The sequence below is a fragment of the Myodes glareolus genome, chromosome 8 (genome assembly GCF_982192425.1).
Source record: "Myodes glareolus chromosome 8, mMyoGla1.1, whole genome shotgun sequence".
NCBI lineage: Eukaryota > Metazoa > Chordata > Mammalia > Rodentia > Cricetidae > Myodes > Myodes glareolus.
Genome location: NC_142033.1, coordinates 108,005,680 through 108,029,884, shown reverse-complemented (window position 1 = coordinate 108,029,884; position 24,205 = coordinate 108,005,680). Strand labels below are relative to the sequence as shown.

Sequence of the window (24,205 nt, the reverse complement as noted above, 5' to 3'; positions counted from 1 at the left end):
CAGTGATGCAGCTGTCTTTGTCTCATAAGCATCAGACACTTCTGGAAATGTGCCCTGTTCTCTTTGTCCTGGGTTGTCCTGGCACGAGCCTGTCCCCCCCCCCCTTAAACTTCCTGCAATTCCTGTCCACTTCACCAGCCTGGGATGGCTGGCTGGGGGCGGTGGGGGGCGGGTAGAGGGGTATCGTGGCTGATGTCACACGGTGTGACATCCTGCACAGGGGAGCCTCATTGCTTACACACAAAGCAGAGTGGGAGCCAGGAAACTGATCCTCCTTCCTCTTTGGCTGGACCCTGAGAACGCCATCCAGGTGAGTTTGCAAGGCCATGGCCCCTCAGAGGCAACCACAGGCCACATTAAGTGGTTGAATCAACAACACAAACTCTTCCAGCCTGCTCTCCCTTCCCACCTCGGTGTCCCAAGTTCACCCATAAACCTCAGGTCATAAGGCTGAATGTGAGCTACTGCAGCAAGCTGTCTGCCTCGCGCTAGGCTCCCCTGGGAGCCCCAAAGACCCCCTCATTTGCACCTCCAGGCCCACAACACGTCTTCTACCAGAGCAGAGAAACTTTGCAGATGGATTAAGCTGAGGCCCCTGAGCAGGGGATCATTCTGTGTCATCCAGGGCTCGACACTGACATCAGGTCCTTGGAGGGAGGCAGGCGGGTGAAAGACTGGAGACATTGCCCTGCTGCCTTTGGAGGAGGAGGACCCTGCAAGCCAAGGGATGAAGGGATATGGACCCTCTAGATGCTGTGATGGAGTGGTATTCCAGATGCAGGCCTGGAGTGTAGGCAAGAGATGCCCATGGTGAACCTCTGACCCCACAACTGCTTAGGAATAAAAGGGCATTTATTTGTTTGTTTGTTTGTTTGTTTTAAGGGTGCTGGGATGTAACCCAGGGCCTTTGCATGTGTGATGTGAGTTTTCTTTCACAAAGCCACGTTCTGAGCCCTTTACTGGGCAACTCTAGGCAGGTATACAGTGTGCCTGTCTCAAAATAAAGCCAAACGGTTGGGAGAAGCTCAGTGGACAGGGCACTCACCCAGCATGAGCAAAAAAGCAAGCCCTGGCTTCCCACCTGCAGAGCTGCATGAAGCAGGCATGGGCAACCACCTGTCATCCAGGCTCAGAGCTCAAGGTTAGCCTTTGCTCTAAAATAAGTTCGGGGCCAGCCTGGGCTACATAAGGCCCATGTCTAGTAAAGAAACACTTCCATGTGCGGATCTGTGATCCGCCAGGGCTGAAGCTCATCCCTGAAGGAAGGGGATGTGGATGGTTCGCTGTCCCTCCCATCACTGGCTACCCTGGCTGGGGAGAGAGACAGAGTCCAGAGTCAGGGTAGAGAAGACGGCTTTTATTCTGCAGCAGCACACCGCTGTGGCCCGCACGCCACACAGACGGTGGCGGTGGCACAACAGAATTTCTTAAAACCAGAAATGAAAACCAACCAATGTCACAACGCAGATGGGAAGTGGGGTGGGAGCCGGGGCCTGGAGTGGGGTGCAGGGAACGGGAAATGCTGTGTGATGTCCTGTCTGGCCGTTGTGTCCTAGACAGTCAGAGAGGATGCGTACGGCTTCTGCTGAGGACAAGGGACGGTGTGGCGGCTTCTGCTTGGGTTGGAAGTCCCTCCTCGGTCGCTCAAACTAAAGCAGATCTCACTGTTTGCATCTTTACTTTTTCTAGACTGTGTCTCTAGAGCCCTGGGTGACCTGGAACTCGCTCTGTAGACCAGGCTGGCCTCGAACTCACAGAGATCCCCCTGCCTCTGCCTCCTGAGTGCTGGAGCTTAAGGTGTGCACCACCACAGCCTGGCTCCTGATGGCTCCCTTGTGTCCAGGCTTCTCCTCTGGTGGTTAAGAAGGGACATGGAGACTATTCTGGGGCCCAAGGTCCATCTTGGGAACACTAGCTGAGCACATCCCACCTTTCCCCAGGCAGCAAGAGGTCACTTTGCCCTTGGCCTGCAGTGCGCGGTTTATTCAGGCACAGATGACAATTTGAGCTTTTCCTCCAGAGTGGAGGAAGGAAAACTCGCTGTGACCACACATGGACTGGCCATGGCATCTGCTGCTAGCACCCTCGCCCGAGGGAGGCTGGGGTGCGGGGGTATGGAAGAGTGAGCTGAATTTCCTCTCTTTGAGACATGGTCTCGTGTAGCCCAGGCTAGCCTCGAATGAATTATGCAAAGAATGACCATCCAAGTCCTGATCCTGCTGCCCTTGCCTCTGCAGTCTGCCCAGGCCTGGCTTTGGCAAGCTGGGGATGGAAGCCCGAGCAAGGTTCTGGCACACCAGGTGAGTGTTCTCACCACGCTGCAGCCCCAATTCCCAAAATGTGCTTTTCTGTCTCTCCTTGCCAGTGAGTCTGGGTACATACACCCTGGGGCTCTGGTTCACACCCTAAGGCAAGGTGGCTATAGTTTTGGGGAGACACAGTGGCTTTTCTGATCCCAGCACAACTTCAGGGAGTCAGGGTCTTCCCAAAGCTTCTGATCGTCCTTGACCAGTAATGAGGAGTCGATGCACAGCAGGTTTCTGACCTTCGGTCTGTGTCCTCTGGGAGCCAGCCCAGGGAGGAGGGACGGGGTCCCCTTTTAGCACCCGCAATGTCTCCCCTTAGTCTCACCACGAATGTCTTTCCCTTGCCCCATCAGAATGAGCTGGGGGCCGTGCCACCTTACCTAGGAGGTAGGTTGTGCCCGGAGGGGCTGGGAGGTGAGGTGGGCTGAGCGAGACTCATTTACTTTCCCCACGGGCAACTTGGGCAACTGTCCAGGGACCAGCCTGGTTCAGGTTCTTAGAAGCTGATTTTCACCAGGGCCACAGGACAGAACCGGACTGGCTTCATTTCTGCAGTCTGTGCCTGCACTGGTCTTCCCACGAGGGCCTGAGACCGCGGGACACTCCTGAATCCATGGTCATCCTGATGCTGAGGATGCCTGTGAGGGTTGGCACAGCCAAGCCTTTTCCTCCTGCAACCTGCCTCTGTTACTGCTATGTATAGAGGCCCGGTCGCTTGGAATCCAACTCTATGCCAGGCAAGGAAGCAGAGGCCAGTCATACATGTACTCTGGAGGCAGAGGCAGGAAGATCTCCAGTTCCGGGCCAGCCTGGATGACAGACTATTCTCACAAAATAGAAAGTGGAGATCCTGCCTAAAATCCCCCAGTGAGGGGCGTGGGCGTGGTCAAGGTAGAGCCCCGCCCAGAACCCCCAGTGAGGGGGCTGGGGCTAGGGGCGTGGTCAGGGTAGAGCTCCGCCCAGAATCCCCTAGACATGGACTGGGGGTGTGGTCAGGGTGTAGTCCCCCACTAGGATCTTTCAGTGAGGGTGAAATGCAGAGCTGGTCCGCAGTCCTCACACTGAGGGTCTCCTCTTCCAGCCAGTTGGAAAGTGATTTGATCCAAGGAGGGGGAAAGGGGATCCAGAGTCACAGTCACCACCCCCATGTGGGATGCAGGACCCCATGTCTGTGACTCTTTCTCAATCACTTCAAAAGAATTAACCCTGCGTTTCTGCCCTCACACGGCAAATGGTAAAGGGAAAATGGGGAAGGAGCTGCCGGTGGCCACATGGGTCTCAGGCTTAGGAGAAAACAAATCACCCACTCAGTCATACCACCAACAGCTCGTTCTGTGTGGGGACCTGGAAGTCTGTTTCTGAAAGGGGTTGGGTCCCCAGAGAAAGGACATCACCGCGGGCGGATATGACAGGACCACATTCAGGAGGGACACCGGGCAGCACAGGGTGCCAGGTGTGGAGTAACAGGCGGATGCTGGCTATATTCCTCGTTGGAGCTCGGTACCCTAGGGATCCTGACTTCTGTCCCCGAGGGCTGGGGCGCAGGCATGCCCCCCTGCACCTGGGCTTTGTGTGTGGGATCAGAACTCAGGTCCTCATGCTGGTAAGACATGCATCTCACCCGCTGAGCCATGTCCCCAGGGCCAGCTAAGGGGAGTTTCGTAACACAGCCCCATTGCTCAGGTTCCCAGCGACACTTGACCCGAGGGGGTGGGGGCGGCTAACATCTGGGCGGGCAAACGCCACCTTATTCAAGAGGATCTGCTTCTATTAGTTTCTGTTTCTTTAGAAATCAAAGTGTGAGAAACTCAGATATTTTTCTTACAGTAAAAACTGGATAATACGTGGGAGGGCAGGAAGGGTAGAGAGAGCAAGAGAGAGAGAGAGAGAGTGTGCTAGAGAATTATGCAGGGCTTTTTATCTTTGAACGGGTTCTCAGAGGCTGGCACGCCGACCAGCAAGGGGTCGCTCCTGGCATGCTGCTCGCAGTAGCTCATCAGTTCTGACGAGGCTTTGGAGACCTGTGTGGCACAGGAGAAAAGGGAGGTCAGATAGGAGGGCCGCCCTCCACAGCCACAGATGATGGCCACTGGCTGACACGGGCTGCACCACGGAGGATCTGAGGACATCGTGCTTGGTGGTAGAGTCAGACACAGAAGGCCACGCAGTGTGAACTACATGATCCAGCAGGAAGTGGATACATGTTCGTTCGCTAGGGGATGGAGAAGGGGAAAGCAATGCCTCCTGAAACAGGCTTTGAGTAGGCTTATGGTCCTGAACGTAGACAATGGGGATATGTAAGAAACACTGTGCACACACAAGGTACCACTCACAGGCTGGGCAGTGGTGGCACACACCTTTAACCCCAGCATTTGGGAGGCAGAGGCAGGTGGTTCTCTGTGAGTTCAAGGCCAACCTGGTCTACAGAGAGAGTTCCAGGACAGATTCCAAAGCTACACAGAGAAACCCTGTCTCGAGAAAACCAAAAATAAAATAAAATAAAAAGATACTACTCGCAGGGACTGAGGGCATGGTCAGGGTGGAGCCCCTGCCTAGAACCCGCCCAGTGAGGTGCTGGGGGCGTGGTCATGGTGGGGCCTCCACCTAGAATTCCTCCCCCCACTAGGTGCTGGGGCCTGCAAAAGAAGCAGAAAGAGGAATGGGACTTTGAACGTTCTTCAGCACAAGTTGCTAGCGTTTAAGCAAGCAATGGTTGGATTCTTCCCGCATTAGATCCACTCCCACCCCACTCAAGACAGGTGCCTAGGAAAAGCCTTGCCAGGTCAGTGCGATGCCTCACACCCCAGCTGGCCCCTGGGGTCCCGCTGTCACAGCTTTCCGGGGTCTCACTGACCCCTCAGCTGCGGCCTCTGACTGAAGTCCTCCTCAGAAAGCTGGTTGCTGTCGCTTGCTGGCCACACCCCCTGCTCTCTGGCGCGCCTGACCTGGCTTGAGGGGCTACCTGCGTCTGCACCTTAATAGGCCGCTATTTTGCTGTTTTCTTTTCTGACGCAGCCTCCTGTATCTGAGGATGACCACAGGCGTGCACCACCGTTGTCTGCTGCACGCTGCCAACTCAGCTAGAAGCACCGAGCCCACTGAGCTCTACACCCTTCTGCTAAGTCACCCACAGGTCTTTTGTTACAGAGATGGGGTCTCACTCTGTTCCCCAGGTTGTCCTGGAGCGGCAGGCGTTCACTACCACAGCCATCTTCCAGGCCACTTAGTTACCCCCAGTTACCTTGCTGTGTGCTGGAGACACTGGGAACCTGGCTCGGCCAAGCTGCCGGGCCCTGGGGACAGGGACAATCGCCTCTCAGAGCCTGTGGGCTGCTGCCCTTGAACATTCGGACGCAGACTCCTACTTGGAAATTCATCCTCTGTGACCCCAAGAATAGCCTGTGAGACCTCGAAATAGCTGGTGTGGGAGCAGGGCACTTAGTTCCTTCCAGAGTCTTCCCAGGCCTCTATGGTTCTGATGGTGACTTCCCAAGAGGTGCAGAAGCCCAGAGTGCCTGCAAGGGTTACCAGGATAATAACACCCCAAGCCACCCGCAGACTGGACTGGCTTGCGGGGGTGGGGGGGTGGGGGGGTGGGGGGTGGGCTCCTCCTGACTTCAAAAAGGACCTGATGAATCACAGAGCGCCCTCCCCTCGGGCTGGGGGTTGGCACCAGCTCAGACACAAAACTGCTTTTGTTCTGTGGCCTGCCTCAAGGAATGCTTTGACTGCCCAGGTCTGCCAGAGACCTTCAGCTGGGGCCCACGGGCGTCCTGTGAGGTGTCCTCGGCCCAGCCTGGCCCGAGAGCTTGGGTTACGTGGGATCAAGCCCATTTGTGACTTCATATCACCAGGCCGCGAACATGCTCAGATCATCCCCGACTGAAAGCCCCGGGGGCCCGGTGAATGAAGATCTGAATGAATATATATGGGGCCATGTTGATTAGTTAAACACAAAGGTTTGGTGGTGCTAGGCATGGAGCATCAGGCGACCAGCTTGCTAGGAAAGTCTGACGTCCTCAGACCACGCCCCGGCCCCTCAATGGGGAGTCTAGGCGGGGCTATACCCCGGCCACGCCCCCAGACCATCACTGGGGGATTCTAGGCGGTGCTCCACCCTGACCACGCCCCCAGCCCTTTTAAAGTACACAAACCAGTCTTATTGGAAGAAATGAAAATCTGACCCGGGCGGTGGTGGCGCAGGCCTTTAATCCCAGCACTTGGGAGGCAGAGGCAGGTGGATCTCTGTGAGTTCGAGACCAACCTAGTCTACAAGAGCTAGTTCCAGGACAGGCTCCAAAGCTACAGGGAAACCCTGTCTCAAAAAACCAAAAAAGAAAAAAAAAAGCTTGGAGAGATGGCTCAGAGCACTGACTGCCTGCTCTTCCGGAGGTCCTGAGAGCAATTCCAGTGACCACATGATGGTTCACAGCCATCTCTAATGAGATCTGGCGCCCAGAACACTGTATGCATAATAAATAAATCTTTAAAAAAAAAAAAAAAAAAAGGCCGGGCGGTGGCGGCGCACACCTTTAATCCCAGCACTTGAGCGGCAGAGGCAGGCAGATCTCTGTGAGTTCAAGTCCAGCCTGGTCTTCAAGAGTTAGTTCCTGAACAGCCAGGGCTACACAGAGAAACCCTGTCTCGAAAAATCAAAACTGAAACAAAATAAAACAAAAAGCAAGAAATGAAAACCATGAATCAGCTAGCCCCATATGCTCCATTCCTCTGTCTGTGTCTCTCCCTCTCATCATGGTCACCAAAGAGAAGGACAGCATTGTGGAGAAGACGGTAAGGAAAAAAAAAGCACCAGCCGGAAGCCGAGCCACAGCCAATGGAACACTTGGGGTTTCTCAGCCACACGCAACGGCTGTCTCTTTCTGCTGAGAGATTCAGGGAGCCCTGTGAGTGTCCCACGGTCACACAGCCAGAACCCACGCGAAGGCACCACTCTGGGTCTCCCTCCGCCCCAGCCCGCTCACCTTGATGCGCTCGATCCCGGCTTCAATGCGCAGCTGCTCCACCAGCTTCCGGGCCTGGGCAACGTTGTTAGTCCCTGACATCATCAGCCATCAGCCTGGACCCCACTGTCCAGAGAGCTAAAAGCAAAGAGGGGTATGAACCTGCTGATCAGACCTGTGGGCCTTGACCCTGTGACACCGCGACCCCGCCGACCCCTCAGAGGACAGTCCGTCCCTGTGGGTGGGAATCCGGGTCTGCAGTGACCCCAGCCTCTCACACAGACGTTCATTCACTTGAACAGGTCTTGTGACCAGCATGGCCCGGGCTGGGGCTGATTATAATTCAGCTGAAGACTGTCCCGAGCTGGCCTCGCACTCCCAAAGATTCGCCTTCCTCTGCCTCCCGAGTGCAGGGATTAAAGGTGTGCGTCACCACTACCTGGTTAAGGCCCCTAACATTTTATTGTTTAAAAATACCTGTGTATGGGCTGGAGAGATGGCTCAGAGGTTAAGAACACTGACTGCTCTTCCAGAGGTCCTGAGTTCAATTCCCAGCAACCACATGGTGACTCACAGCCATCTATAATGAGATCTGGTGCCCTCCTCTGGCCTGCAGGCATACATGGAGGCAGAATGTTGTATGCATAATAAGTAAAAAAAAAAAGTTTAAAAAAAATACCTGTGTATGCCCACCTGTTTGTATGCTCAGGTGCACGTGCATAAAGATGTGTGAGTTCTTCTGCATGTGTTAGAGTATCCACACTGAGGTAGGAGACAGCCTGTTTCTCTGGGATTGAACACAGGTTGTCAGTCTTGGCTGCAATCACCTTTTCCAGCTGAGCCCTGTTGTCAGACCTTGTCGATAGTTTTATCAAATGTCACATTAGGCAGTGTTCAATGGAATTTATTTATTTATTTATTTTGTTGCAGCTAGACACGAATAGACAGCGATTTTTGTTTGTTTTGTTCTAAAACAGAGTCTCCATATATGCTGACTTGAACTCTTGGTCATTCTCCTGTCTCTGTTTCTTAAGGTCTGGGTTGACAGGCTACCACATCCAGTTTAACAATGTTTAATCTGATTTCAATTAATCATCATCATCATCACCATCTCTGGCCCTGCCCAGGGTGTGGGCAGATATCCAGCACCACTCCTGGGGACAGAGAAGCAAGAGAGCAGCCTGTGGGCTGGAGAGATGGCTCAGAGGTTAAGAGTCCTGACTGCTCTTCCAGAGGACCTGGGTTCAATTCCCAGTACCCACATGGCAGCTCACAACTGTCTGAAGATCCAGTTGCAGGGGATCTGACACCTTCACACCAATGTACATAAAATAAAGTTAAATAAACCATTTAAAAAAAAAGAGAGATCAGCCTGTGGCTGCAGAGAAATAGCTCCTCAGGACTTTCAAGGCAGGACATGGAAACCACATGGACTCCAACCTGAGATAGTTGAGTACAGAGAAGAAGGCCAGGCCTCGCTGTGTGTTTTCTTGGGAAGCTGGGGAGCAGAGGGCTGGGGAGTAGAAGCTGGGGATGGTCCGGCTCAGCACACGTATGTGCACATACATGTAAGAATGTGTCTGAGTGAGGGTGTGTGTGTAGATCAGTGTGCCCAGATATAAGTGGGAACCAGTCAGTGTCTGTCTTCAGATGTGGGATGTGTGTGTACGGGGATCTCTGGAGGCCGGCATGTGGACGGCATGTACGTGTGTGCTTGGCTATGTGCACGCTAAGTCTGGAGCCCTGCCCCAGCCCCTCTCTGGGGGATTCTCGGCTGATACTGCTCACTCATGCGCGCACACACACACACCTCTGTGTATCTATATCTCAGTATGTACATGACTGCGTTTACCCACAAACACATCTGGACAGGTTTTGTGCTCAACACTTCTCCTGGTACACATCTGATTTTCCATGTGTCTGCTGCACCTCTGCAGGGGACTCTGCATGCTGTCCCTGTTGTCCCGGCAGAAGCGTGTGTCACCAGTCAGTCCCTGACTCACCGCCCAGTCACGCCCCCATACACACACAGGCAGTAGTCAACAACAGCAAACATGCAGGCTGCTGAGTCAGCTGACCACAAGGCTCGGCACGTGGCAGCCCTGGGGGACAGAGGACAGACCTGGGGGTGGAAGGAGCCCACAGAGCTCCTGGCTGTGGCCTCGGTGATGCAGCACCAGGCTCCTGGCGGACCTCGAGAACTCAGGACATCACTTGGGGTGACTTGGGGTGATGGCCTTTCAGAACAGCCCTGGGAGAGCTGCCAGAACTGAACTCAAAGGCCGGGAAGGCAGGGTTAGGTTTTAGCTCTCCTCATGTTTGAGGTATAATTACAGCTTCGGTGTACTGGGGGCATGGCAACCAGGCTCCGAGGAGACAGAGGCTGGTGGAAACTGTTCATGATGCTTGGTCTCCGCCAGCAACCAGTCAGGAGCTCCCCCCATGACAGCCACATATGTCCCTGATGTTACCTGGAGCCCAAGGGGTCAAGTTACTCCCTTTTTGGGTCCATGAACTACAAGAGACCCTGCGTCCCTGGTCACCAACCCTGCTGAGGCGCTTGGAGGTAGCCTACATGGTGCCCAACATGCTGAGAGGGGAAGAGGAGAAGAGGTCCCAGAAGTTGGGGTCTCTTGGGGAGCCTCTTCTGAGGTCTAGGGGTGCACAGAGACATCAGCCAGATGTGCCTGGGCTCCAGGGATGGTTCTGTGTGGCTGTGACGTCCCTGGCCTCATATAACCCATCCGACCACAACCCCCAGCCCTCCTGTTCAACTGAGATTCCAAAGGTGTGAGACTAACAGATAGCTGGGCAAGATGGGTGTAAAATCCTCAGCCTTAGAAAAGTGTGGCCATGGGAGGCAGAGGGGAGACATGAGTCCCTCAGCACACACTGACAGACACACAGAAACTCAAAGATCAAAGAAGAGGCCCAGGTGTAGAAATGCACACCTTTCACCCCAACACTAGATCCAGAGGCCAGCCTGGTCTACATGGCTAGTTCTAGGACAGTCATGGGTACACAGCGAGACCCTGCCTCAAAACCCATACATACACCATACATATACATATCATACACAATACATACATACACCATATACATATCATACATACACACATAACACACGTCATACATACATACACACACCATACATACATACATCATGCGCACGCGCACCATGCATGCATATATCATACATGCATGCATCGTACATACCTATATCATACATACATCATACATACATACATGTCTGGGCAGCAGTGGCACACTCAGGCGGCAGAGGCTGGCGGATCTCTGTGAGTTCGAGGTCAGTCTGGTCTACAGAGCAAGGTCCAGGACAGCCAGGACTGTTACACAGAGAAACCCGGTCTTGAAAACAAACAAACAAACAAGTGAGTAAATGTGCGTGGTGGAGGTGGCGCTCCGTGGCTCCGTGACCACAGGGACACAGTGTGACCCTGAGAAGCCAGGGAGACTGGCAAGAGTGGATCACACAGAAAGGCCATGACAGCAAAACCCTCCCTAGCCAGGGTTTCTCTGTGTAGCCCGGGCTGTCCTGGAACTCGCTCTGTAGACCAGGCTGGCCTGGAACTCAGAGATTCGCCTGCATCTGCCTCTTGAGTGCAGGGATTAAAGGTGTGCTCCTCCACGCCTTGCGACAGTGAGCCTTCTTAAGGATTCCATTTAATGACATGGCTTCTGTTAAGGGTCCTACACACACAGTGATGGGGTTCACTGGAGACAGAAGCTTTAAAAGTACATGCGGCCATGTAACCACCACCAGTACACAGGCCGTTTCTGTCACCCCGACTTCCTCACTGTGTATGGTAGCTGGGGTCGAAAGTCCTGGGACAGGAATCTCACACTGTAAATGGCCTGGCCTTTCTCCTGCGTGACATCAGCACGATTCACCTGCTTGGGCCCTTCTTTCTTTCTCGTAGGTGAGTAATACTCCACCAAAGACAGAAGGCACAGCTAGAGATGACTCGCGGGTAAGGGTGCTGGCGCCAAGCCCTGGACCCACAGCGCAGACGGCCAGGGCAGATTTCCTGAAGCAGCCTGGGCTCTCCACACAGACCGCCATGCGAGCATGCACACATCATCTCCAGCGCCTGTTTTGTGTGTTTGCTTTGGGAACAGGCCTCACATCACCGGGCTGTCACTGCCCCCAACCCGGCTGGGGATGTAGCCGGGGATGGCTCTGCAGTTAGGACAACAGCAGCACGTGCTTACTGGGATATTTTGCTTTCAGTTACAGACTCACAGGTAGTCTCAGAGAGCACACGGCCTGGACAGAGCAAAGCAGTCGAACCTGACCACGCCTGAGCTGCCTTCCCCACTGGTGACAGGCTCACGAGCGGCCCAGGCAAGTGGCAGAGGGCATCAGGGCCTCAGTGTACTTGGGGAGGGTCAACTGGGCAGTCGGGGCATGGGTCCTGCTGGTGCAGAGCGCCCTGCCAGGCCTTGTGCCCTGGTGACACCACATTTGTCCCTGGGAGCGAGGTCTCCCTTATCAGGAGAACCCTGTGACCCCAGCAGGTCTGTAGGTAAAATGAAAACATGAACTCTGGTGACACCGCAGCTCCCAGAACTCCCTGGATCAATGCTGCCGATACCCAAGTTTAGTTTATCAACACCCAGGGGACGGACCCTGTTAGCACAGTGCTTGTGGCTCAGCGGGTGGGGGTGCTTGTCCAGCACACAGGAGGCCCCATCAGAGCACCACAGAGACTGGGCATGGTGGAGCACACCTAACAGAGGATCAAGAGTTCAAGACTACCCTTAGCTACATAGCCAGTTTCAGGTTAGCCTGTGCGACATGACACTTGGTCCCCACAGAAATAAATAGTAAGAGAAAGACTATGACGACCTTGTCCCTCTCTGAACACCAAGGAGAGCCAGGAGAACTGTGGAGGGGGCTGGAGCCCACAGGTTCTCCAGGTCCCTGACACAGGGACAGGGGATGCTGAGCAGCTGTGGCCTGTGAGAAGCCTCTGTCCGGATCCAGGTCAAGAGTCACACACACACAGCATGAGCAGAGGCGGCCAGTGACCAGGCGGCAAATGTGGCAAGGCTGGTTTGCTGCACTTTATTGAGAAACTATTACAGCCTAGGGCTCCTCCTCTCCTGTCCAGAGGCCATGGGGACACAGGCGTCACCACCACGCACTCTCCAGGGGTACCTGGAAAATTCAGGACCCAGGTGGAGCTCGGTGGGCAGGAGCCTGTAGCTGGGGGAGGGGAGTGCCAGAGAGTGCTTAGAACTCAGTTGTTAAATGAGATCATCTATGTAATTGAAGCCACAGCAGTGCCTATACCTGTGGGGAGGTGGAGGCAGGAGAATTAGCATTCAGGGCCAGCCTGGGCTACATGTTCTTTCTGTGAACCTACTGACTGCGTATGGATCAATGCAATCTCGTCTTCCCCAGAAGCCCAGATGCATATCTCTGAGGCAGAGTCCCAAAGCGTGATGAGGTCACCTCCAGATGATGAGGTCACCCCTGCCACAGCTCTGGGAAGACGGAGGTTTGCTGAATACTCTGGAACCCCCTCTTCCCCATTCCTTGGATTCGAGCCTCACCTCACCGTCTCTACCCAGAGAGATGGGGCGACAGAGTCCTGTTGTCCTCCTGCACCTCTAAGACAGGAGCCCCACACCCGTGACCTCTTTCTGAGGCATTTGGACTTTGGAGGAAAATACCTGTAGATTGTCACCTTGCACAATCATAGTCAGATTCTGAGGTCACTGTTTGCGGCCAGAGAATGAAAACACGTGCCGAAGTGTGCTAGACGGGGGGAGGGGCAATGTGATAAAAAGTTTCCGGCCAGGGGTATGAGGATGGGGGGTTCAGCCAGCATAGTGTTCATAGCTTAGCTGGTGGGGAGCCCGCCCAGCGTGCACAAAGCCCCGGTCCATCTCCAGCATGTGACAAGGAGTTGCATGCCTGTCATCTAAGTCCGTGGGGACAGACAGGAGCAGAAGGATCAGAAGTTCAAAAGTCCAAGGTCGTCCTTGTCTACTTATGGAGTTTGAAGTCCTGGGCTACATGAGACCCTGGATCAAATTAATAATAATAGTAATAACAATAACAATAATAATACCAAGGGAATATTCTAGAGTGGTGAAATTTTCTGTGCTGAAGTAATTTTCTGGTCTCAGCTTCCTAAGTGGCTTGGACCCCTTTGCATGCCCTGCTTGCTTGCGTGGCCGGTTTGCGTGTGTGCACTTGTAGAGACTGTCTCAGTCTGGAGCCTGGGCCAGCCTTGAGCTCATGGTGACATCCCCCCTGATGCTGAGGTGACAGGGTGCCCACCATGCTTGACTTTTAAGCAAATTAAAAGACAAAAGTTGGGGCTGGAGAGATGGCTCAGCGGTTAAGAGCACTGGCTGCTCTTCCAGAGGTCCTGAGTTCAATTCCCAGCAACCAGATGGTGGCTCTCAACCATCTTTAGTGAGATCTGATGCCTTCTTCTGGCCCGCAGGTGTACATAGGCAGAACACTGTATGTACAAGAAATAAATCTTAGATATCTTCACGTGTATTTATTTTTCTGTGTGCAGACCGCAGGGAGTCTGTTCTCTCCGTTTCATGTGGGTCCTGAGGACTGGACTCTGGTCGCCAGGCGTGGCAGCAAGCGCCTTCTCCACAGAGACATCGCACGGGTTTCTTCCCTCTCTTTCCAGGTCTCAGGTAACCCAGGCTTGCTTCAAGCCGGCTAGAGCTGGCATGGACCCCAGGGCTTCAGTATGACAGTCAGCCCCAGCCACAAGCAACTCTGCCTACCTGTTGCTCCAACGCTCAGGCCGGCCTGGGGTCATCAGTGAGACCAAGACTCAAAGAAAAATAAATAAATAAAAATAAAATAAAGTTTAAAAGCTTAAGAAAAACGAAATGAGAATTAAGTCAAGAAGCTGAGTGAGTCTGAGCAATGTCATATGTGGTCCTGGCTGGCTGGACCGCACCACAATCCGACTGCCTCCACCCCTGACCTGGGACCACAAGGCTGGGACTCTACTTTTAAATATTTTGATTTTAGTTGTGTGTGTCGCGGAGGCCGGAAGGGGGCGTCAGGTCCCCAGAACTGGAGTCACAGGCAGTTTGCGCCCCGTGTAGCTGCCCCTCTTCAGGGGCAGCTGCTGCGCTAACTGCTGAACCGCCGGTCCAGGCCTGTACGGCTCTCAGAGCCCAGAGGCCACGATCAGTTTCTTCTCCACCTCCTCCCACCCCTCACCCTGCCATCTACCTTAGGAAACTATGACATTCAGACCCAAAAATGCTGGGGAACCTGTGGATGCCTGGCATAGCTCTCATAGTTGGGACACGGCCACTGCCCAGGGCCGGGAAAGCACGGGCGCCCCGCCCCTCCCGTCTTCTCCCGCTGAGAAAGCCCCAGCCGCTCAGACTCCTGAGTCAGGGGACAGGAATGTGGGGAATGCGGGGTGGGGGGGACCTGCCAGGTGGGGGGAAGAAGTCGGAAAAGGCGGCCTCCCTCGCCGCAGAAGGCTGCTGGCTCTGGCTGTGTGTCTGCCTGTCACCTTCCAGAAAAGGAACCCAGAAGGGACTAAAGGATTCTTTAAGATCACAGCCCCGGGCTGGTGTGGTCCCAGGGGCTTCCAGGTGCCCTGTGCTACCCCAATCCTCATGTGAGGGGGTGAGAAGGACGGAGCTGGGACCCAATTACATTCTGCAGCACAGAAGCCAAGCTTGCTGACCAACTGACCGATTTATAGAGGCCAGCCTGGGCTACATGAGACTGTGCTTAAAAAAGAAAAGAAAAGAAAAGAAAAGAAACAAAGAAATAAAGGTGGATTGAAAATGAACTCTATCTAATTTAGAAAGAAAAATTAGGGATGGAAAAGATGGCTCAGAGGTTAAGAGCACTGGCTGCTCTTCCAAAAGTCCTGAGTTCAAGTCCCAGAACCCACATGGGGGCTCACAACATTCCATGAGATCTGGTGCCCTCTTCCGGCCTCCAGGCACACAGCCAGGCACATATGCAGGCAGAACCCTGTACGCATAAATAAATAAATCTTAAAAAAAGAAAAAAGAAAAAATTTGGATTAGACTTGGGGGACCTGAGAGCAACCAGCTGAGGGGTTCTAATAAGGGTCCAGGCTCCCCGCCCCTCACTGGGGATTCTGGGCGGGGCCACACCCTGACCACGCCCCGTCTTCCTTTTACTTTCTGCTTTGATCAAGCCTTTCCTGAACTGCCCAGTCTGGCCTGGAATTCCGCTCCTCCTCAGCCTCCTATAGCAGGTGGCAGGCTCTTGCTCCACGTCTTGCTTCTGCCTCCTGTCAACATCCAGGAATACGGCTAATTTTCCATCCCCGTTTTCTCGTCCTGCCTGCCCCCCACCCCCGAAAAAAGTTAGGAAATAAGTGGAAAACAGACAGAAAACACAACAAAACAGCGAGCAGGCGGCCAGGAGGCAGCGCAGACCTCTGTCCACTCCCAGCATGTGAGGTTCAGAGCCTAACAAACCGGCAGAGAGCCTGGCTCCAGTCTCTGCACCTGCGCAGCCCGTGGGGCACCACTGTATACACAGGCCTCAGGCACGACTGCACACCACTGTATACACAGGCCTCAGGCACGACTGCACACCACTGTATACACAGGCCTCAGGCACGACTGCACACCACTGTATACACAGGCCTCAGCCACAACTGCACACCACTGTATACATGGGGTCCCAATGACAACTGCAAGCCAACTCTATATACAAGGGTCTAGGCAATGACTGCACACCACTGCATACACAAGCGTCTTGATACGATTGCATGTCAACTATATACAGCAGGGTCTTGGCAATAACTGCTGGCCTCTTGCACAAGGAGCCCAGGATTGGGGCACCTAGGAATGATTTCAAGTTTCTGGGTCATGTGATAGATTGTGCTTGCTTTGTTTCTTTTCTTTTCTTTCTTTCCGGAAATTGCCAAACTGCTCTCGGTGGCAGCTGTAATGTCTCCCTCTTCACCCATGTGGAGCTAGAATGGTTTTCTAATTTAGTTGTGCGACTGTCAGCAGGGCTCCTTCAGGCAGGAGGGAAGTGGCTTCTTCTCCTGGCCCAGGCTCCCACAGGGGGTGACCATGCCCCTCAGGGAACTATGGGGACATGTGGCCTGTCGACAGTCAGGGCCCTCCTGATGTGGAGTGGAGCAGGTCCCGTAGAGCAGCCTACGTGATGGAGCCTTGGCAGTGCGTGAGGCAACCCCCGGCAACGGCTCCTCTGTGCTGAGAGGGGACACTCACGACCTCCCCCATTCCCCCTAAAGAGACAGACTGTGGACAGGGGCTGACACCTGAAGGTCCACCCGCAGGAAAGCACGTGTTGGGATCCCCTGGTGAGCTGTCCCTAGGGTGGGTGGGCCGAATCTGCAGCTTCTCGGGGTCACTTAGTCACATGGAAGCAGGGCATGGGGTTGGCCATGTGAGGACACTCGGGGGACGTATTTCCTAGGGAAACCAGTGACCCAGATGAAAAACAGCATCTTGTGACCCGCTGCAGCCGTGATCGCTTTGTTTGCACACTAAATGGGTCCCTGTGTGGCTATTTTTAGAAAGAATAGCCATGAGTAAAATGTCCACAAGAGGCAAAAACAGATTGGCCAGGCAGGTCCCCACTGCCAGCAGGGAGCCCCCGAATGACTGGTGATGACCAAGGGTGACCCAGCCACAGATGGGTCCGCCACCTCGGAGACAGGAGCTGGAGAGAAAGGACCACTGTGTACCCATCTGGCCCTCGGGGGGTGGCGGGAGGCGGCCTTTGATTCCCTCTGGCTGTGTGTGTGTGTGTGTGTGTGTGTGTGTAGGGTGGCCTTGATCATGTGAGCGTTTGTAAGCTTGGGAATGGGGGCTGGGCCAGGACACAGAGCCCGGTGGCTCCTGTCAACCACTCTGTGTTTCCCGGCACTGAGGAAATGTTGTCACCCTGGACCCGTGCCAGGGCACAGCGCGGCGTTTGTCTCATGAGCCGGTAGCTCCGGAGCGGAAGGGAGGGAGGTCGGCTTGGAGAAACGACAGGGCTGTCCTGGGGGCTTGACAGACTCCGACAGGTCCCTCTGAAACCCCTCTCAGTCCTGTCCATACCCTCTTGGATATCACTCTTCCACAATCACACTGTAGTTGCCGTGCTGGCTCCTGCCTGGTGCACTCTCTAGAGGGCTTGTGGCCCATTCTGCTGTCCTCAGAGCCACCAGCACACAGTCTCCGAGTCTCTCCAGCCCCTGTGTGTCCCCCTGAGGAGGACTCTGTGATCCAGGGCCGGCCCTGGTCCAGTTTGCAGCCCCTGCTGCGGGAGGAGACATGCATTCCCAGGCTTTCGTGCTTTCCGTGTGGATGTTTACAGGCCTCCCCATGCCCAGCACGTTCTATAAGCTGGCATTCAGAGCTGGAACCCAACGGCAGAGACAAGTGGTCCCCAGTCCAGGGAGCCCCAAGCTTATTCTGTACCTGGAGCCAGTGTCCATCCCAGGACTGGTGCTCCCAAGGCCACACGTGGAGCTCAGTGGGTCATGCAGGGCACATGCGTGGCCTTGCTTTTGTTGTGTGGGCAGCAACAACCCAGCCAGAGAATAAAAAATGTTGCTGAAGCGCCAGCCTCCAGCGTCTGCGCCCACTCTGCACATAGAAGTCCCTCCCGTGCCCTCCAGAGCTAGGATCTGGACTCAGTGTCCCTCAGGGCAAGCATGACAGGCCCTCACAGCCTCACAAGCCGTGGCCAGGCGAGGCCTTGTCAGCACGAGCGAGGCCCTAGGTTCAGGACCTAATACCACAATAAACAAAGAGGCACAAGGAGCTCAGAGGGTGAAATGCTTGCTGTGTGGGTGAGCAGCCGTGAGTTCGAACCCCAGTGCCGCACAAGCACAGTGGGACAGGCCTGTGGCTGCAGTTGGGGCTCAGAGACAGGAGGGTCCCTGGAGGTCCTTGGTCTGAGTTCCTGACTCAGTGACCCTGCCTCAGAAAACATGGAGGATCACTGCAAAGACAACACGCTTGTAAAGCTGAGCCCGCCCATGCACACCTCCCCAACACAAGCACACACACACACAGCAAAAGTTCTTTAGAATGGGCAGGGCTGGAGAGACCCTCAGCGGTTAATGCACCGGCTCCCTGCACCTACATGGGATTCACAACCCTCTGTGACTCTGGTTCCGGGGACCTGACGCCCCCTTATGACCTCTGAGAGCACTGTACACACTTGGTGCCCAGACAGAAGCACAGACAAAATATACATAAAATAATTTTTCAAAAAAGATTGGTATAGCTGGGCAGTGGTGGTCACACCTTTAATCCCAGCAGCTTGGGAGGCAGAGGCAGGCGGATCGCTGTGAGTTTGAGGACAGCCTGATCTATAGAGCGAGTTCCAGGACAACCAGGGGTACACAGAGAAACCCTGCCTGGGGGTGGGGGGAGATTGGTATAACTGTATACAAGTAAGTCAGACAGCCTAAAAGACATGGCACCAGTTATTAGAAAAATGCAAATGACTGAGTCACACAGGTTATCCTATGTAGCCCTGGCTGTCCTGGAACTCACTCTGTAGACCAGGCTAGCTTTGAACTCACAGAGATCCGCCTGCTTTTGCCTCCCGAGTGCTGGGATTAAAGGCTGTGCCACCACCGCCTCCAGTGCTGTTTTTAAAAAGAAAGTTTTGATGGAATATTACCAGTTGCAGACAAGACTCAAAATCCCACCTCTGTCTCCAGTTTGGGGGTTCAGAGTCGCGGGCCCTGCAGAGCAACTGGGTAAGGTCATGAGGTCCAGCCCAGCCTAGACCACATGAGATGCTGTCATGAGCAAAGAAAACAAGGCAAACAAATAAATTAGAGAGATTAGAGAGAAATGGCTTCCTCCCGCAGATGGGGACACTGCTAACACCCTCATTTTGCCTTCCAATTTGTATTATTCCATGTCAGTGCATGCAGCCCCCAGGCAAGGTCAAAGTGCACAGAGGTGTGTGCACCAGATGAAGAAAAACAAAAGTCCGGGTGATTGCTGGAACAGTTGGGAGGGTTGCTACGTCCCGGCTTCGGTTTCTTTGATGTGAGCCACGTGCTGGGAGGGTGGAGAACCAGACGTTAGGCTAAGCCCTGTGCCTGGGGACAGACGGCTTTGCTGACAGGTGACTGGGGGCTGGAAAGCAGGAATCTGATGCCAGAGCAGGCTGGGTCAAGAGAAAGGGAAACGGGGCACGAGACAGCATTAGGGGGAGGCAGACTGTGGGTCAGCTGTCTGGCAAGCACTGGGATACACACACACACACACACATACACACACACACACACACACACACACACACACACGGTATTGGGAATGGAACCCAGATTCAGCAATGCAGCATGGAAAAACTCCTCCCCCCTGATCATAACCCCCCCGCCCCATTTACTTTTTCTTTTTTAAATTATTTTAAAAAATAATTATTATATTATTTAAAATAATAATTATTTTAAATTTATTTTTTTAAAAAAGATTTATTTATTTATTATGTATACAACATTCTGCCTCCATGTATGTCTGCAGTCCAGAGGAGGGCATCAGATCTCATTACAGATGGCTGTGAGCCACCATGTGGTTGCTGGGAATTGAACTCAGGACTTCTACAAGAGCAGCCAGTGCTCTTAACCTTTGAGCCATCTCTCCAGATCCCTAAATTATTTTCTGAAAGAAATGTATGAGTTCCAGAATAGCCAGGGCTACACAGGGGGACCCTGACTTGGAAAAAGGCGCATGTTTGATTGTCTCAGTATGTCAAGGGTATGTGGGTGCCTGCGGGGGCCAGAAGGAGCTACAGGCAGATGTGTGCCGCTCTGTGGGTGCTGGGTACGAGGGGCCCGTACTACTGGCCACCTCTCCAGCGCTCTTGCTCTGCTGTCCCAGCGGCACATGCACATGGACCCTGGGTCACTCCTTACCTGCTGCTCCCTTGTTCACTGAAACAGCGGATTAGGTTGAGCAGCCAGCAGGTTCTAAGGGTCCTCCTGCGCCCACATCCTCAGCTCTGCGTCACCTGGGTGACCGAGCTCAGGTCCCTGGGCTGGCTTTGAACCCACTCTGCAGCCCAGGACCCTCCTGCCCCCGTCTCCTGAGCAGCTGGGAAAAGCTGGAGAGAGGACAGACACCAAGGGAAACCAGTCCTGTCCCTCTGTCTCAGGCCTCAGCTGGCAACTTTCGTGATGATGCAAGCTAGGGCATTTGGTGAGACTAGTTAGTAGCCAGTAGGTCCATCCCCACCCTCAATGCTCCTTCTGCAGTGGACTGTCCCCATGAAGTCATCCCAGGCCTGACTTCCTGTCCGGGTTGGGCCGGTGGTTCACATGCCCAGAGGCTGTGCCCTTGAGGTCCCTGCCAGCCACCCTAGCCCATCTTCCTTCAAGCACAGTAGATGTTCCCACAAACCACTCACAGTGGGAGGCCAGAGCTAGGAGCCCTGACTTTGGAGGAGGCCTGAGACCTAGATCCAACTCCCTGAGCCTTGCTGGCCCTTCAGGGTGTTGCGTGGTTTTCCCAACCTCCATTCACCCCGTCACAGCTTCCACAGTTGGGACAGCCACACGTGTATCTGCGGACATTGCTTAGGTATCTGAAATCACACAGAATCCGGCACTGGCTGCCGAGTCTCTGGGACATTGGCCACCATACTTTAGAGGCAGCTTTTCATCCCACACCCCCAGGTCTTCAGCAGGGTGCTAAGAGTCACCATGATGTATATAATTTTATTTTCTGTTGTAGCCCTGGCTGTCTCAGAACCAGCTCTTTTTGTTTGTTTGTTTGTTTGTTTTGCTTTTTTTTTTTCCGAGACAGGGTTTCTCTGTAGCTTTGGAGCCTGTCCTGGAACTAGCTCTTGTAGACCAGGCTGGTCTCGAACTCACAGAGAGCCGCCTGCCTCTGCCTCCTGAGTGCTGGGATTAAAGGTGTGCTCCACCGCCTCTCCACTGGCACCTGTACATTTTAAAGGTGCACAAATCTGTGTCCCAGTCACCAGCATGAAAAATGTCCATTTCCTGGGCTGGGGAGATGGTTCAGTAAGAGCAAATGCATGAAACATGCAGACCAGAGAGGCCCCACGCAGCAGGCATGGCTGCGGAGTTAAAGCTGCGGGACTCGGGGATGGGAGCCTCGCAGGCGGCCGGGCCAGGTCCAGATTCAGTGAGGTACCCTGACTCAGGGTGACAGAGAGGGGGAGGCGTCAACATTCTCCAACCCCCAGATGTGTGCATCTGCACATGTGTGTGCACACACTACCCGTCACCTGCAGCTCCCATGCACCAGAATATTCATGTCATAATCCCCATTGGTGCAGTAGATCCCCTTAGTCCCCAGATGCATCCCAAGACCCTCGATTCCTTGGAATCTCAGATAGCTCAGAACCCTGCATCCACGATGCTGTCTCCCACTCACACGGACCTCTGATACAGTTTAATGCGCTAATCATACGGGACCGTGTGAAAAGGAAAACCGAGCCAGGCGTTATAACCACTCACAAGAGACACAAAGTTTGCCCCAACCGGAGCAAAGTCGCCTCATCTCCACTCCTCTGTGGTCTGTGGTGGGTGTTCAGGGAAGTAAGCAGTGTCCTGCATGGAGCTCCTGCCTGCCATCCCAGCACTTCAGAAGCTGAGGCAGGAGAATGGCCGTGAGTTTGAAACCAGCCTGGGCTTCAGAGTAAAGCAGGCAAGCAAGAAAGAGGAAGTGAGAGTTACCTTACGCAAGCTTCCAGGCAGCCGATCTGACAAGCGAGACTTAGGACATGAGATTCGGGGGAAATGGGAAAATGCTGAGCAGAAAGACCCTTTGCCAGGGCAGGCTGGTCACAGCAGTCCACCCGGCCGAGTCGGTGATCTGACCCCGGTCTCATGGACCCGTGCTGGACTGGGATCTAAGAGCCTCCCCCACGGCCCGAGTGACAGACGGGCACTACCGTGCCAGGTTCCTTGCTCCTCCTCAAACAGCGGACGGGAAGATTCGAGAACTGTGGGGCTCTGCCTCTGGCTTCTTCACAACCAAGACTGCTGTGCTTTAGGGCAGACTGGGGCAAACAGCCCACTGGTGCTGTGGCCCTAAGCAGCCTGGGCAAAACCTGGGGACATGTGTGTATGTGCCTGTGTGCTCAAGTGTGTGCGCAATGGTGAGTACATGTGTCTGTGTGTGCATGTGTCTGCACATGTAAGTACATGTGTCCGTCTGTGCGTGTGTTTGCACATGTGAGTACATGTATCCATCTGTGTGTGTGTTTGCACACGTGAGTACATATGTCTGCGCATGTGAGTACATGTGTCTGTCTGTGCACGTGCATGTGGGTACATGTGTCTGTGTGTGTCTGTGCATGTGAGTATGTGGTCTGTCTGTGCATGTATCGTGTCTGTGCGTGTGGGTACATGTGTGTGTGCACATGTGAGTACATGTGTCTCTGTGTGCGTGTGTATGCACATGTTCATACATGTGTCTGTGTGTGCGTTTGTGTGCATGTGAGTGAGTACATGTGTGCATGCGCGTGTGTGCACATGTGCATACATGTGTCTCTGTGCTCACGTGCATGCACATGTGAGTACATGTGTCTCTGTGTGTGTGCGCGTGTGAGTACATGTGTCTGTGTATATGCATATATGTACATGTGAGTAGATGTGTGTGAGTGTGTGTATGTACTTAGGTGTCTGGGTGTGGTTTGTGTGAGTGTTTGTGGATGCTGCCCTGGGGAAGCTCCAGGCTTGCAGTGGGTGGGGGCGGGGCTCACGTGTGCACTGGGTGACATTTCCAGGGTGCCTCCCGCTTGTTCCCCTCCCAGTCAAGAGCCCAGACTCCAAAATGTCACTGTTGCCTTCTGGAAGGATCTGAAAACAGAGAGTCCCCGCTTCTCTTTTTCTGCCCATCAGTCACCGCCAGGGTCTGGGCAGCTCAGGGAGGCCTGGGTAATCCCCCTGAACGTATTCTGTCTTCTCAGAAGGACTTTCGGGGCTGGCACCTGATTCACAGAACCCAGAGTAGCCACATTCCCACCATGTGTGATAGGGTGTCATGTAGCCCAGGCTGGCCCGAAACACACTGTGGCTGAGGATGTCCTGCTGTCTCCACCTCAGGTGTGCTGGGTCACAGGTGCCACCCCCACGCCTGGTTTCAGTGGAGCTAGGGATGGAGCCCAGGGCCTGCGGAACCTCAGAAATCGGGCCATTTAATATAAAAGAAGCAACTCCACTGATGTGGAACTATATGCCGTTCGTGCCCGCCTCCCCAGGGGTCACCCAATGCACCTTGGCAGAGCTGAACAGCTTTTCACTAACCCCAGAACATTCCATAACCCCCAACAGGCCTCATCTTCATGAGCAGACTCAACTAAGCCAGGTGTGGTGGCATACACCTGATATGCCGAGGCAGAGGGATTACCAGGAGTTGGAGGCCAGCCTGGGCTACAGAGTAAGTCCAAGCTACCTTAGACCAAAGAGTGCTTCACTACACAAACAGTGAAATAAACATCAATAAATAGACTCAACTCTCATGGACAGATGGGCTATCCTCAGAATCATGGCAACCTTTCTGCAAAAACCTCCTAAGTGTGGGGATGCTCAGTTCAGAAAAATTAACTTTGTCTTTCAAGACAGGGTCTCCTGTATCCCAGGTTGGCCTAGAATTCACTATGTAGTTGAGGATGACGCTGCATCCTGGGCACCAGGTTTCAGGTGTGGCCCCCACTTTGCATGCACCCTCAAGGGCCATCCATGCAGGAGCAGGTGTCAGAGCGTCCCTCCCTTTACACGGCTGAGCAATATCCCATGCACAGACATGTTGTTTCAGTCTTTCAGTTCATGGATCACGCCACTGTGAATGCACGTGTGCACGTGTCTCTCCCTGCCCTCCCTGGAGAGGATACACTTCGTGGAGGAACTGGGGGTCCTAGGAATCCTGTGCTTACTCACTTGACAGCCGGTTTCCCTTCTGTCTGTG

At 54.0% G+C, this 24,205-nt stretch overlaps 1 protein-coding gene across 8 annotated transcripts in view; it reads right to left on the bottom strand.

Moving 5' to 3' along the window:
• Positions 1 to 1,336: 1,336 nt before the first annotated feature.
• Gng7 (G protein subunit gamma 7) overlaps positions 1,337 to 24,205 on the bottom strand; it is a 58,606-nt gene continuing 35,737 nt past the window's right edge. For 3 of the 8 annotated variants that reach the window (XM_048460741.3, XM_048460752.3, XM_085692473.2), the window contains 2 exons: positions 7,289 to 7,405; positions 1,337 to 4,327 (listed from right to left, as the gene is read on the bottom strand). In XM_048460741.3, coding sequence (XP_048316698.1) covers positions 4,202 to 4,327; positions 7,289 to 7,372 — 210 coding nt within the window. In that variant the 5' untranslated portion in view covers positions 7,373 to 7,405 and the 3' untranslated portion in view covers positions 1,337 to 4,201. The other 5 variants (XM_085692472.2, XM_087909361.1, XM_085692471.2 and 2 more) reach the window with 4 other exon arrangements.